The sequence below is a fragment of the Mobula hypostoma genome, chromosome 2 (assembly GCF_963921235.1).
Source record: "Mobula hypostoma chromosome 2, sMobHyp1.1, whole genome shotgun sequence".
NCBI lineage: Eukaryota > Metazoa > Chordata > Chondrichthyes > Myliobatiformes > Myliobatidae > Mobula > Mobula hypostoma.
This window is the reverse complement of record NC_086098.1, coordinates 33,528,556-33,544,318: the sequence shown is the minus strand read 5'-3', so window position 1 is coordinate 33,544,318 and position 15,763 is coordinate 33,528,556. Positions and strand designations below refer to the sequence as shown.

At 38.7% G+C, this 15,763-nt stretch overlaps 1 protein-coding gene across 3 annotated transcripts in view; it reads left to right on the top strand.

Annotated features, from left to right (window-relative positions):
* Window positions 1–15,763, top strand: part of runx2a (RUNX family transcription factor 2a) — a 182,473-nt gene that overhangs the window by 89,030 nt on the left and 77,680 nt on the right. For all 3 annotated transcript variants that reach the window (XM_063035231.1, XM_063035225.1, XM_063035216.1), the window contains 2 exons: window positions 523–679; window positions 13,801–13,905. In XM_063035231.1, the coding sequence (XP_062891301.1) occupies window positions 523–679; window positions 13,801–13,905 (262 nt within the window). The remainder of the gene's footprint in view (window positions 1–522; window positions 680–13,800; window positions 13,906–15,763) is intronic.

Here is a 15,763-nt window from a genome sequence, read left to right as displayed (position 1 = left end):
ATCTTTATTTCAGGTGAAATCCGTGCACTTATTAATTGTGGTGTGGACGTATTGATTATCGAACAGTACGCATAACTGCGTTAAAAAAAAACTTTTGTTTGATGGTAGCACGGGATCAATTAATTTCCATCGAGAGAGCTCACTGAAAAGTTGCGAATTGATTGTGGAAACGCAATTCCCCGAGTTGCCTGTTGCTATGAAGATGAGGTCACAGGAACTGTGAAATAAATAGTTAGACAATATTGACACATTCTAGCAAACAAAATAACAATCCTTTTTTTTGTACAGCGAACTGTATCATAATTTAAATAGACATTTAACAATTTTACTTTGAAAAGGATAAAGGGGTGAGAAAGAATTCCGCCAGTTATCAAGAGATCAGAAGACAATATCCATCAGTAGCACTTGTTTTAAGAGCCGTAATGTAACCCAGAGCTACCCCGCTGGTGGCTGAAGTTACCCCATCCCGTGCTCCGCGAGCCATCTCCCACGGTAATGAGGGTGTTTGTTGCTCTCTGACAGGTTGTCGCCCTGGGGGATGTTCCTGACGGCACTGTGGTCACGGTCATGGCCGGCAATGATGAGAATTATTCGGCCGAACTCCGCAACGCCTCGGCGGTCATGAAGAACCAAGTGGCTCGTTTCAACGATTTACGGTTCGTCGGCCGAAGTGGACGGGGTACAGTATTTTACCTCATTTAAATTCGTGGTCACTTTAACAATATGCGCCGGTGTGTGAGGTCCTAGTGTAATACCTTCTTTCCAAGGTACGGGAACGTGATAGCATCTAGCATTGATGCAGGTATAGAAATTATCGTTAACTGCATTCGATTTTAAACAATAACAGTCACATCTATGTATCCGCTTTTCTCGCCTACGGATTCATATTCTGACGAAATATTACTTTTGGGTAAGTTATCTATTTATCTGTTCTGTCAATTTCCCAGTAATTTTGACTATTTTATGCTTCCCTTTCCTTTTATTTCCTCATAGGATTAGGTCAGCAATCTTATCGTTCTGCAAATATATTGAAAGATGGGCTGAACGAGCTCTTTCTCAATGCTCATTGCAGCTCATCTCCAGTAATAGTTAAACGTGTCAAAGTTATTGTAGATATACTCAGTTCTAAATGACAAAATTGAAATAAGTGACGCATCTTCTTTCACTTTAATTCTTTGCAGCTAACTTTTAATTTTTGTCTGTTACGGACAAACAGTGAATGAGCAACACTTTTTGAAAAGTGATCCTAAAAGGAGAAAGAAAACGACGGATGTTGCCAAAACATCTTGATATTGACAATTTAATATTGTTTCCATTAAAAAGTATTGAGTTAAAGATTGAAAGCCAGTACAAAATACAGACACATTAGCTGAATGTACCTGAAAAATTGTTCAAACGTTCAAAGAAATCATGAAGGAGTGGTGTACCCAGTTTTACTGTTTTGCTTTTCTCTTGGCTAGTTTCCCAAAAAGCATTTTTTTCTTTTTAAAAAAAGACTAACTGCTTGCAGGCTTTTCACGCATGGGAGATGAAGAAAGCTTCTTTTGATGAAGTGTAATTATGTCCAAACAGACTTGACCCTTTTTTTCTTCTGTTCTTCACAGAACAAACCCCATGCTTTGCTTTGAAGCAGAAGGTTTGTTTCCAGCTCAGACTCTGCCAAAGGCAGGAAGAACTGCAAAAGATTTTTAAGTCAAGACTTGTCTTGTGAGATTTAGTTCAAGAAGAGGGAGATGAAGAGATAAGATCATTAATTGAATCCCATTTCAGCTGAGCATTCAGGGAGCAATCACCAGCAGATTGCAACCTGTGTGAACATAGGGAAGTGAGTGCTCAAACCTATTACTCACTTAGAACTGAGTTGCCGATTTACTGGCCATACACAGCAGGCATAGACAAATTTAGTTGACACAAATTAAAGACAAAGCTATTAAGCACATACATACTAGCCCAAAGAATGGACAAAAGGAGTGAGATCTCATTGGATGGCTACTGATTTTTGAAAATCAAAAATATTGAAAAGCTGATTCATCAAGCCAAATGCTTGAACCTCTACATGAAGACAAATTTAAAATTTTCTATTATAACATACCAGTGAGATGTAGACAATAGGAGCTACCAAGTGCCCAGTCAGTAATTCAACTTGAAACAGTTTGTTCTGATTCATTTGCTGGTTCATACAAAACCCTGTACTGATGCAAAGCGATGACTGTTTTATTGACTCACTTTACAACGCCCACCTTTTCCTGTCCTGAAGCATTACTGCACAAACTGCTATGGAAATGAGTAACAATTGCATATCTAACTTGTTACATATGTGGGAATGCCCACTGAAAAGGTACAGGGTTTTGCTGATACCGACCATTCCTTTCTCTGATATTCCCGCTGCGTTTTACAAATTCTGAGCAACTTTAGGGAATTAAATAAGATACTTTAAAAATTAACATCCATCCATTTACTTATAATGAATAAAACAGACATCCAGAAATTAGTCACTTTTCAAAGTTATGGATACTCTTATTTGGAGAAATGTTAACATCAGGTATTAAATCTGTAGACAGTAATATGATCAATTATTGCCTATCACTGATGTGCACATCAGTGATCAACTCTATCAGTTTAGTGGAACGATAACAACTGATACATATTCTTGACTCAGTCCTTTAGATTCAATTAAACAAATAAAATTTGGTTTTCAATAGCTGGAAACCTAAGGCAGCATTAAAATGATTGGAAACAGTGAATTACTTAGGAATCACAATTACAGTAGACAAATAGACAGCTTACACACACTGAGATCCCAGGAAATAAGTGTAGTTAATCCATTTTGTGCTGGTTGCATTGACTTGAGGAGCAATGTTGACTGCAGGCTTGTTATTGATTAGTCCTAAAAAATTGTCAGCTATCAGATTTTGAGTATTTTCCGCACCACCTGCATTGTGAAGTGTATAGCATTTTTCATCACATTTTTCAGATTAACTAAAAGATTGGTAGGTGCTGACAGAACATCAGCTTTGATGAGTTAACTCTGCACCTGATGTTTAACATGTCTTACTTGTGCTGACTTTTCACACATTGGAAAATAAATATTGCACATATGGGAATTATCTACTACTGTACATAACATTGGAATAATGCCATCACATGGCCAGGTGGAAATCATTTTAATCCATCCTCTAAATGAATTGCAGATATTACATACCTATAGCACTAAACTTTTCAGGGAAGCTTAATAGTTTTGAGACATTGATTGCAAGCATTTACTGTTTTCTTTCACTTAAAAAGTGGATTTAGTTTAAGATAGTACTCTGTATTAAACTTCTGGGCTTTGTATATTAGAACCATAGAACCATAGAAACTACAGCACAGAAACAGGCCCTTTGGCCCTTCTTGGCTGTGCCAAACCATTTTCTGCCTAGTCCCACTGACCTGCACACGGACCATATCCCTCCATAGACCTCCCATCCATGTATCTGTCCAATTTATTCTTAAATGTTAAAAAAGAACCCGCATTTACCACCTTGTCTGGCAGCTCATTCCATACTCCCACCACTCTCTGTGTGAAGAAGCCCCCCCTAATGTTCCCTTTAAACTTTTCCCCCCTCACCCTGAACCCATGTCCTCTGGTTTTTTTCTCCCCTTGCCTCAGTGGAAAAAGCCTGCTTGCATTCACTCTATCAATACCCATCATAATTTTATATACCTCTATCAAATCTCCCCTCATTCTTCTACGCTCCAGGGAATAAAGTCCTAACCTATTCAACCTTTCTCTGTAACTGAGTTTCTCAAGTCCCGGCAACATCCTTGTAAACCTTCTCTGCACTCTTTCAACCTTATTTATATCCTTCCTGTAATTTGGTGACCAAAACTGAACACAATACTCCAGATTCGGCCTCACCAATGCCTTATACAACCTCATCATAACATTCCAGCTCTTATACTCAATACTTCGATGTAAATTGACCATTCAATGACAGCTTGAGTGTTACATGGGAGATTCTGTCTTAATTATCAATTACCAAGCTGATTACTGTCCTGTTAAACTTTGTCTTCCATTCAACAGCAAATAATCTCTTTACTCTTTGCATTATGAATGCCTTTTCCTTTGTAAATGCTGTCCTTTCAGAACCATAACATTTTCAATGGACACACATAAAAGTTGCTGGTGAACGCAGCAGGCCAGGCAGCATCTCTAGGAAGAGGTACAGTCGACGTTTCGGGCCGAGACCCTTCGTCAGGACTAACTGAAAGAAGAGCGAGTAAGAGATTTGAAAGTGGGAGGGGGAGATCCAAAATGATAGGAGAAGACAGGAGGGGGAGGGATGGAGCCAAGAGCTGGACAGGTGATTGGCAAAAGGGATATGAGAGGATCATGGGACAGGAGGCCTAGGGAGAAAGTAAAGGGGGAGGGGGAGAAAAAGCCCAGAGGATGGGCAAGGGGTATAGTGAGAGGGACAGAGGGAGAAAAAGGAGAGAGAGAAAAAGAATGTGTATATATAAACAAATAACGGATGGGGTACGAGGGGGAGGTGGGGCATTAGTGGAAGTTAGAGAAGTCAATGTTCATGCCATCAGGTTGGAGGCTACCCAGACGGAATATAAGGTGTTGTTCCTCCAACGTGAGTGTGGCTTCATCTTTACAGTAGAGGAGGCCGTGGATAGACATGTCAGAATGGGAATGGGACGTGGGACATATCAGAATGGGAATGGGACGTGGATTCAATGGGTTCTTTTTTTATATAATTATTTTATCAGTGTTAAGGCATCTCTCACTCTCTTAATTACTCAACCTTCCTCTTTCACGTTCATTTTGTTCATGATTCCTGCTTTTCTGCCCTAAATTTCCATTGAACAGCTGACCCTTCCGAGCATCAACACGTACTGATATTTGAAATATAGTGGGATTTAAAAGGGACACAAGCAGCAACATTTTCCTGCAGAGGCTGATGAGTATGTGGAATGAGCTGTCAGACGGAGATCATTTAAGAACTAGTTTGGATAGGTATGTGGAGGAACAGGGCTTGGAGGAATATGACCCATTGCAGGAAGTTGGGACTGGCTGGGTAGGTACGACGGGGTCAGCATGTACTCATTATGTGGAAGGGCCTGTATCCGTGCTGTATTTCTTATTCTTTTCTTTTAATCTTTTTATTAATTTTCAAGTTCATAAACATAATAGAAGTGATACAAAGAGATTGGAATTATCTTATAATAAACATATACAAAAAAAGACTACAAATAGTACAAGTGTAATAGACTTCCAAACTCATGATATAGTTAATCATGGAGAAAAAAGAAATAAAAAGAAAAGGATATTGCAAAGAAAAAAAACCCCAAAAAAGAAAAAAAATTTAAAAAAAGAACTAATGACTAAACCCCCAAAAAAAAGCAAACAGAACAAAACAAGGCTGAACCAATATATTAGATCGAATACATTCATTAATGTCATCAACTCCGTTCCTCTGTTCATATATGTATTCTAAGTTAATAAAAAGGATTCGGAAAAGGTCAAACTACATCATATGAAAATGTTGAATAAGTGGCTTCCAAGTCTCTTCAAATTTAATCGAAGGATTAAAAATGACACTTCTCGTTTTTTCTGAATTTAAACATGATATAGTTTGCTGTATTTCTCCATGACCTGATAAATACCCTTCCAATCAAAGCAGATTCAAGATTCAAAGTACATTTATTATCAAAGAATCGATAATTGAACAACATTGAGATTTGCCTGCTTACAGGCAGCCGCAAAGCAAGAAACCCAAAAAGAACCCAATTAAAAAAGATAAAGATCAACCCCCAATACGCAGAGTAAAAGAAAAAAAAACAAATCAAGAGAAGAGAGCAACGACAACAACATTCCAAACCAGATTGAGTCCTTCGATTCAAATCCCCAGAGTAGGCCCAAAGTCTTGGTATTAGGTCACCATATTAGCAGGGCAGATCGCTGCAGAGTTCTCAGACACAAAGCATAGCAGCTGGGGGAAGTCTCACAGCCTCAGCGTCGCGGTGAGAAGAGTGGCAATCGCGGGAGGAGTGAAATCTGCCCGAATCTCGGCAGCCCACCTTTCCAGTCTACCAGTTCCAGTGTTTCTTTGAAAATGGCATTGTTCCCTTCCTCAAACATTGAAATGTAACCCTTCAGGCAACTGCTCACTCCATCTACAATTTCACTTTCTCATCCAGAACGCTTGAACAAACATACATCCTCAGAATTCCAGGCACAATTGTTCACATCCTTAGAACCATCATATCCACACTCTAGAAATGCCTCTTAAAATGGCTGCTTCCTTCACTATTTATAATTTTCGTCAAAACTTTGATCAGTAGATTTGGGGACAGAGAGGAAGGCCATCAAAACTTCCAGTGGGATCTGGATGAGCTGCAAAACCAGACCGAAAAATGGCAGATGGAATTTAATGCAGACAAATGTGAGAGGTTGCAGTTTGGGAGAACAAACCAGACTGAGGTTTACACAGTGAAAGGTATGACACTGAGGAGTGGGGTAGAACAGGAGATGTGGGAATACAGATCGATAATTCCTTGGAAGTGCAGGTTGATGGAATTCAACAGATTAATTATTCAGCATGGACTAGATGGGCCAAAGGGCCTTTTTTATGTGCTGTGGTGTTCTATGATAGTATGACTCTATAAATTTACGCCTTTGTTCTAATACTAAAATAGTCCATATCTTTATCACAGCGGTAATTTTATTCTGATTAAATAGTTTTGAATATTTTTGTTGATCCAATACTTTATTAAATGCAAATTGTAGAATTCTAAGTATATGAAATATACTTCATAAAGAAATATATTGAGGAGGAATTTCTTTAGCCAGAGAGTGGTGAATCTGTGGAATTCGTTGCCACAGGCAGTTGTGGAGATTAAGTCTTTATGTATATTTAAGGCAGAGGTTGATAGATTCTTGATTAGTCAGGGCATGAAGGGATGGGGAAGGCAGGTGATTGGGGCTGAGAGGAAAGATTGATCAGCCGTGATAAAATAGTGCAGCAGACTCAATGGGCCAAATGGCATAATTCTGCTCCTATATCTTATGGTCTTGTTTCCCGACATTGGCAATTTTATGATGTCATTGCCATGTGCTAATTTTTCCAACTCATTTCTTTTGTGTTATTTTGCGTTCATGTAGATTAAATTACTAAATCAATGAATCTGCAATATTTGAAATATTATTTTTAAGATACCTTTTAATTAGTCACACAATTTGGAACATGCTTTGCTGCAAATGTCAAAGTATAATATTTTACTATCTAATCTTTGCAGTCAGTAATTTGCATATGGTTATATAGAAGAACCATACATTTTAAGTTTCTAATTTTACTCCCTATAGATCAGATTGTGAAAACAGCCAAATTAGTTTTTAAGTAAGATAGGGAGTTATGGAATGCTTTTCACACTTTTATAAATCTCCTTTTTATATTTAATGAACTCCATCTTACATTGCAATGACTATTACAACTTCCACAATTAACATAATTACACTGTGAAACAGACAGTAGCCACTAAGGGATACCCTTGTGGATCTAAGATTGGATACTCAGAGATTGCTGCCAGCGAATCTCTGGCCTGTGCAGTACAGTACATCGCTTGCAATTTATTCCAGTATCGGCTTCATAACATTGTCTTCAGGCATTTGAAACTTATTCTTGAAATAAAATGGTATGTGAAATCAAAGTCAGTTTTTATCAAGTCCAAATTGTCACTTTACAATCTAAATGACCCTCAAACATCACTGTGGCTACATGTGCAAAGTATTTTGTTTTATTCTATTTAGAGATACAGTGTGAAATAGGTTCTTCCAGCCCTTCAAGTCACGCTGACAGAATCCCCTCAATCTAACCCTAGGGTAATCACAGGATGTTTTACAGTGGCCAATTCATCTACTAACTGGTACATCTTTGGACTGTGGGAGGACACAGAGGATGCCAGGATAGAACTCCAAACTCTGATGCCCCAAGCTGTAATAGTGTCGGGCTAACTGCTACGCTACTGTCGTGCCTACATTTTAAAATGATTAACTTTATTTTGCAAGCTTCTTTATTGCTTTTGAAGATTACCTTTATTTGTCACTTGTACATCAAAACACTGAAACATGGTGCATTGTTTTCGTTAAATCACATCAGCAAGGATTGTGCTGGGGACAGCCTGCAGCTGTTCCAGAGTCAACACAGAATGCCCACAGTTTAATAACCCCAATCTGCATGTCTTTGGAATGTGGGTGGAAACCAGAGAACCCAGAGGAAATCCACGCAGTCACAGGGAGAATATACAAACTCCTTAGAGACAGCAGCAGGAATCAAGCTCTGATCGACTATCGCTGGTGCCGTAAAGCAGTTGTGCTATCGTGCCCCACTTTCTATTATAATTTCATGTGTGGCTTTATTTTAACCCTTGTGAAATATGCAGAAATAACCAAACACAATTGTTCTCTGAAACAAAACAGGAAATACTGGGAACATGTAGCAGATCAGGCAGCATCTGTGGACAAAGAAACATATTAATTTGAAACATTAGTATAATTTTACCCTCCACACATATTGCCTGACCAGCTGAGTGTTCATGGCATAATTTGCTTTAGATTTTCAGCATCTGCTGTTTTTATCATCTTCCTGGTTTTTTTTACCCATAAGATTTCTTCAAGGTGATTGGCTGTTCAACCTTCTTGATAATATCACTAGATGCCAGGGATTTCCCTTGAGCGAATACCTGATAGCACCCAATATTGGAAAGAGGAAATAAATGCCACAGAAATCATTAGATCTCTGCGGGCAGTTTCCTTTGTGGTTGGCAGAAAATACCATTGCTTTACCATTGACTGAACAATGCAGATCATTATATAGTACTCACTCGGTTTAAAGGAGTTTTATACTAACTCCATTCTAAATTGCATAACTTATATATATAAACAATTAGATGCTATACTACAATATTGGTTGGGTTTGAAATCAAGATCACTTAGGACCTCCTGCACTTCATGCATTCTCAGCATTGATATTATTAATTTTAAAGGTTAACGTCATAACATTTGCGCATTGTTCTCTACTGTAGTTGTGAGTAGCTGGAGAATTTAGTTGAAAATTGGGCTCTTGAACTTGTACCAGAACTTGTGGCATAGTGATGAAAGATCACCGAGTTGAAATGTCGACTCGGTTTCTGTCAAATACTGCTGCCCGCTGCCGAACATTTTCAACATTTACTGCTATTCTCTTCATATTTCCGGCATGCAAAGTATGTTGCTTTTGCTATATAAATATAATGAGTTGGAAATTTCTCCTTGCTGCATGCATGAAATGCACAATATAATGGTGGCAGTGTGCTGTACTCAGCTTCAAAAACGTAGCTGCGCTGCAGGCAATGAAACTGAATATTGGAAGTAGAACTCACTTCACATCTGCTACAATATTGTGCATTTAGCAAAAGGAAATAAGGATGAATTTTTATGCCATCTCTTCAGATCCAAGTATAAAACTTCTTTGCTCAATTTCAATCTGAAAAGAAAATAAAGTATTGATAATGCACATTTCATAGCTTCAAGTTGCTGAAGAGCACTTCAGAGTTAATGAAGTACTTATGAAGTGTACTTATTGTGGTAAAATAGAAAGCATGGCAGCCAGTTTGTCCTTTGTGAGCTCCCGCAAATAGAAACGTTTTCATAACACATCATCAGTTTTAATGCTATTGACTGAGAGATAGATGTTGACTAAAATTAGAAAATGTGCTCTATGAGGAGAAAAAAATTTCTGGTCACCATATGTACTGACATCATAAATCATTTCAAAGAAATAGTTAGGATCTTGCAATGCAAGGCAACTAGAACATTCCTTCTGTCATGATTCCTAATTGATTTTTTTTCTCCTGATGAAAAATGATCTTGCATTGGAGAACCTTGTGGCCTTGTTAGTTGCTTTTTCTCTTTCAAGGCTGACTACAACTTATGTGTGTTCCTACAACTAAATGAGTAGGCTACAGTTGCTTCCTCCTAAACCACAGTAACTAGCAACCTTATGAGATTATCAGGCAAAAAAAAAACTATTAGGGTCTTAGTCACCCCACCATGTGCAGGTAGGCATTCAAGTTCATTACATGACTTCTTTGTACCACACTTGGTCGATAAGGAACCCACTAGTATGATGGCCTGACCCTCCTTTCTCTTATTCAGGGTGCTACAACTTGTGCTACAACTTATGCAAATTATGCATAACCTCCCTGAAATATAATGAGATCATATACAACTGATTGACGTATATCTTCACTATACTTTCAAGGTCATCAACATATTATATATGTTTAGTTAATTAGGAAACATCAGCTGAAATTTAATTGATTTAAATGAATACAAAATATTATTAATCAAGCAATGAAATTAAGACAACTGAATTTCTATTCACCTATCAAGTGAGCATTAAAGTGCATAGTCGTAGAATCATACAGCACGGAAACAGACTATTCATCTGCATTGCTGTGTGGTCACCCTTCCCATATTAATCCCATCTCCCAGCACCTGGTCCACAGCTTTCTGTGCTCAAATTATTCAAGTGCTGGTTCAAGACCACTTCTTAAATGCTGTCAGAACCCAGCTTCAAACTCTTCCCTGGGCAGTACATTCAGATACTTGCCATTCTCTGGGTCTAGAACCTCCCCCTATAGCCCTTCTAAGTCTCTTCTCCCAACTCTAAACTATGCTCTATAATTTTATGTACTTCCAATATGAGGAAAACTTTCCTATTGTCTACTCTATCAGTGTTTTATACCTCCATTACGTTCCTTTGTAATCTCCTGTACTTTGGGGAGAATGGGCCTAGTTTCTCCAGTCTCTGCTCAGAACTGACTTGCTCCAACCTAGACAACATTCTAATAATCTGCTTTGCACTCTGTCCAGCACCATTGTTTTGATCATATACCATGGTGACCAGAACTGTATGCTAAAGTATGACCAAGGTTTTAAGAAGTTGGAGCATAACCCCCCCCCTTCTGTTTTTAATTCCCCAGCTAATAAAGACCAGTAACCAACATGCTTTTGTTATCAGATAATTTGTGTTGCCACATTCAAGGATCATTGAATTTCTAATCCAAGGTCCTTCTGTTCATCAATACTCCTTAAGGCCCAAACATTAAATTGTATGTCCCCGCCTCATTAGTACTCCCAAAGTACATTTGCCTGTACATTTGTCCATCTTCAGCCCACTTCACCAACACATTGATATCTCTTGTAGCCTAAGACTTCCCTACACACTATCAACAACTACATCACTCTTTGTCTCATTCATGAACTTACTGATCAGTCCGTCCGAGTCATTCATGGATATTACCACCAGCGAGGGTTCCAGCATTGACCCTTGTGGGACACTACAACTAGCTTTCTACCATCACCCTCTCTTTTATTGCCAAGCTAATTCTGGATCCAGTTGGCCAACCTGCCCTGGATCCCATGGGCCCGAGCACTTTACACCCGTCTCCCGGATGGGAACTTGTCAAATGTCTTATTAAAGCCCATGAGAAGATACAATTTACTGTTTAAAGAGTTCAATCAAATTGGCCAGGCAGAATCTGACCTTGCAAAAGCCATATTGGCTGCCCTTGCCTTTCCAAGCAATTATTGACTACACCACTCAGATTTTTTTCTAAGATTATGCCTACACTAATCTTTAGTTCACAGGCTCATCATAACCAAGCTTTTCCCTGCTGCCTTTCTCAAAAAATAGGACCACGCTTGCTGACCTTCAGTCCTTCAGTTATCTGCTACCTCACTTGTGTCCACTGGAGATTTCAAAATTACAGCCAGAGGGCAATCAATCTTTGTTCTTGTCTCCTGTAGCAGCAACATCTGTCAAGGGAGAAATGAAGTCATAGCATCCAAATTTTCAAAAAGGCCGAAGGCTTGTCGTAAAATATCTATATTGCAAAGTACTTCATTTTAGGCTAAAACATTATCAACAACAATGGCATGATTACGGTAACTAGAGATGCAATGGCATACTAGGTGAGTGGTAGCATAGCAGTTAAGTTACTTGCTCAGCAGCCAGTATCCAAGACATGAGTTCAAATTCCACCATGGCAGCTGGAAAATTCAAATTTGTGTCATTAAACAGATAATGGAATTAATTACCAGATTATCATAAAAAACAGATGTCCTTCAGGGAGTAAAATCTGCCACCCTTTCTTGATCTGGTCTGCAAGTGATTAATTTCTAACTGCCTCCTTGGTTCAGGGGAAATTTGGGATGGTCAATAAAAGTTACCATTATCATCAACGTACACGTAGTGGCCATTTTATTAGGTACACCTCAGAATGAAAATCAGAATCAGGTTTAATATCACTGGCATGTGTCATGAAATATATTTTGTGGCAGCAGTACATTGCAATACATAATAAAATTTATACATTACTATAGGTGTGTGTGTATATATATATATATATATATATATATATATATATATATATACACACAGACATTTAAATTAAATAGGTAGTGCAGAAAGAGAGGAGAAATAATAGATATTGAGGTAGCATCCATTGGTTCCTTGCCCATTCAGAAATCTGATGGCAGAGGGGAAGAGGTTGTTATTGAAACATTGAGTGTGTGTTTTCAGGCTTCTGTACCTCCTACTTGATGGTAGCAATGAGAAGGGGGCAAGTCCTGTGTGATGGGGGTCCTTAATGATGGATGCCGTCGTTTTCAGGCATCACCTTTTGGAGGTGTCCTTGATGCTGGGGAGGCTAATGACCATGATGGAGCTGGCTGAGTTTACAACTTTCTGCAGCTTTTTCCAACCCTGTGTACTGGCTCTGCCAAACCAGATAGTGAAGCAAACAGTTAGAAAGCTTTGCATGTTATATCTGTAGAAACTTGCGAGTTTTTTGGTGCCATACCAATTTTCCTCAAACACCAAGTTAAGTATAGCCTCTGTTGCCTTTGTTGTAATTACATCAATATGTTGGGCCCTGGATAGATCCTTAGAAATGACGCCCAAGAACTTAAAACTGCTCACCTTTTCTACTTTTGATCCCTTGATGAGGACTGGTGTGTGTTACCTCGACCTTCTCTTCCTGAATTCCATAATCCAGCGGAGGGGTGATAGGTGATAGGCGAATCCAGGTAGGTAGAGAAGATAAAGGGCTGGAGAGGAAGGAATCAGATAGAAGAGGATAGTGGGCCACAGGAGAAAGAGAAGGAGGTGATAGGCAGGATCCTGAATCTGCTCCTACTTCCCTTTCTCCTAAGGTCCACTCTCCTCTCTTATCAGTTTTTTTAAATCTTTTCTACACATTAGCTTCACCTTCTAACAATTCTCCTTTTCCACCCCTCCCCCCTCCCCTCCCCCCCCCCATTTTGAGTCTGGCATATTCCCCCTTCCTTTCCTGTCCTGAGGAAGGTCCTCGGTCCAAGGACCCACGGTATATTCATTTCCAGAGTTGACTTCCCGTGTTCCTCCAGCATTTGGTGTGTGTTGCTTTGGATTTGCAGCATCTGCAGACTTTCTCATGTTTATTGTCTTAACATTTTAACTTTAAGATTTACAAATTGATTGTTGCTTCTTGCTTTATGTGTAAACCAAGTTGCAAGCAAAGCAAATGCTCATCAATGTTAATCCAGAGAACGTTGTTTTAAAGTCTCACATTTTCACGCAGAGATCGCTTTCATAAACACTGACCTCAGGATTGCAATACTGTAACCAGTTTTTCAGTGTTGTTTCATTACAATGTCATAAAATAGCTTGTGCAATTGTGGGGGTTAATAACTAGTTGAGAAGTAAATGTATATTTTACTCTGTTTTTCAGGTAAAAGCTTTACATTGACAATCACAGTATTCACAAACCCACCCCAAGTGGCTACCTATCACAGAGCTATAAAAGTTACAGTGGATGGTCCTCGCGAGCCGAGAAGTAAGTGTCATCGACTGATGTTTATTACTGTTATAATTTAAGCAGACAATTGCTTGACTAGTAGTCAAAAATTTGAAGCCACTTTATCATGTCATATCAATGGCTCAAGATATTTCTGAATTTTCTATAAGATAATGCAGTAAGACTTCTGATATATTTCTTCTGAATAAAAAAAATGCTGTTAAATTAAATCCTGATCACACGCAATGGTTTTTAGAACTAAGCGAACTCTTCCACTGAATAGTTTTAACTATTTAGCTCATGTCCTTTTCTGCCTTAATACTTCAGTTTATACTATAGGTGGATGCTAAATAAAGGGATCAAATACTACCTGACCACAATCTGTTCTGATATAGATATGACTAATGCTAAAATATTCAACAATGTTGGGTTTCATATTTTATAAAAAATAATCAGCAAAATCTTTCTGAAATTATTATATTGACACTTTCAAATGTTGGGTGATAATCTGTCTTTGAACAATACTGATTAATATCACCAATCTACACTCATTGTTGTAACATATCTTGCATGCTAGACATGAGCTCAAATTTCACCATAGCTTCTGCGAAACCTACATTCATATAATTTTAAGCAAAACAAGTTTTAAAAAGAAGCTGATCTTAGCAATGTCAAGACTGTCACAAGTAGATGCAATGAGCTTGGACCAAACCCTAATTATGATTGAGTGTTTATTATTTAGAGTATATAGCTATATGTGAATTCCTCAGGAACAGGACAAGCTTACATACAATACCCTCAACATTGAATCATTTACTGGCATTTCATGTAAAGGTTTGCAAGAAAATAATAGACAGTTGGACATGGTATCATGTTTATAAATGTTTTGAAAATTAATCTTGAATATAGGAACTAACTTATTCAAGCAATTCAACAGGTTACACAAAAAGTCATTACATTCTACCAAAAATTGATTTAATGATGCTCAAATCATTATAATAAATCTGAACACATGAAGTAATTATTAGTTTCCACATCCTCATTAATAGAACATAGAATAGTACAGCACAGTACAGGCCCTTTGGCCCACATTGTTGTGCTGACCCTCAAACCCTGCCTCCCATATAACCCCCCACATTAAATTCCTCCATATACCTGTCTAGTAGTCTCTTAAATTTCACTAGTGTATCTGCCTCCACCACTGACTCAGGCAGTGTATTCCACGCACCAACCACTCTCTGAGTAAAAAACCTTCCTCTAATATCCCCCTTGAACTTCCCACCCCTTAGCTTAAAGCCATGTCCTCTTGTATTGAGCAGTGCTGCCCTGGAGAAGAGGTGCAGGCTATCCACTCTATCTATTCCTCTTAATATCTTGTATACCTCTATCATGTCTCCTCTCATCCTCCTTCTCTCCAAAGAGTAAAGCCCTAGCTCCCTTAATCTCTGATCTCTAAACCAGGCAACATCCTGGTACCCTTTCCAATGCTTCCACATCCTTCCTATAGTGAGATGACCAGAACTGGACTCAATACTCCAAGTGTGGCCTAACCAGAGTTTTATAGAGCTGCATCATTACCTCACGACTCTTAAACTCTATCCCTCGACTTATGAAAGCTAGCACCCCATAAGCTTTCTTAACTACCCTATCTACCTGTGAGGCAACTTTCAGGGATCTGTGGACATGTACCCCCAGATCCCTCTGCTCCTCCACACTACCAAGTATCCTGCCATTTACTTTGTACTCTGCCTTGGAGTTTTTCCTTCCAAAGTGTACCACCTCACACTTCTCTGGGTTGAACTCCATCTGCCACTTCTCAGCCCACTTCTGCAACCTATCAATGTCTCTCTGCAATCTTTGACATTCCCCTACACTATCTACAACACCACCAACCTTT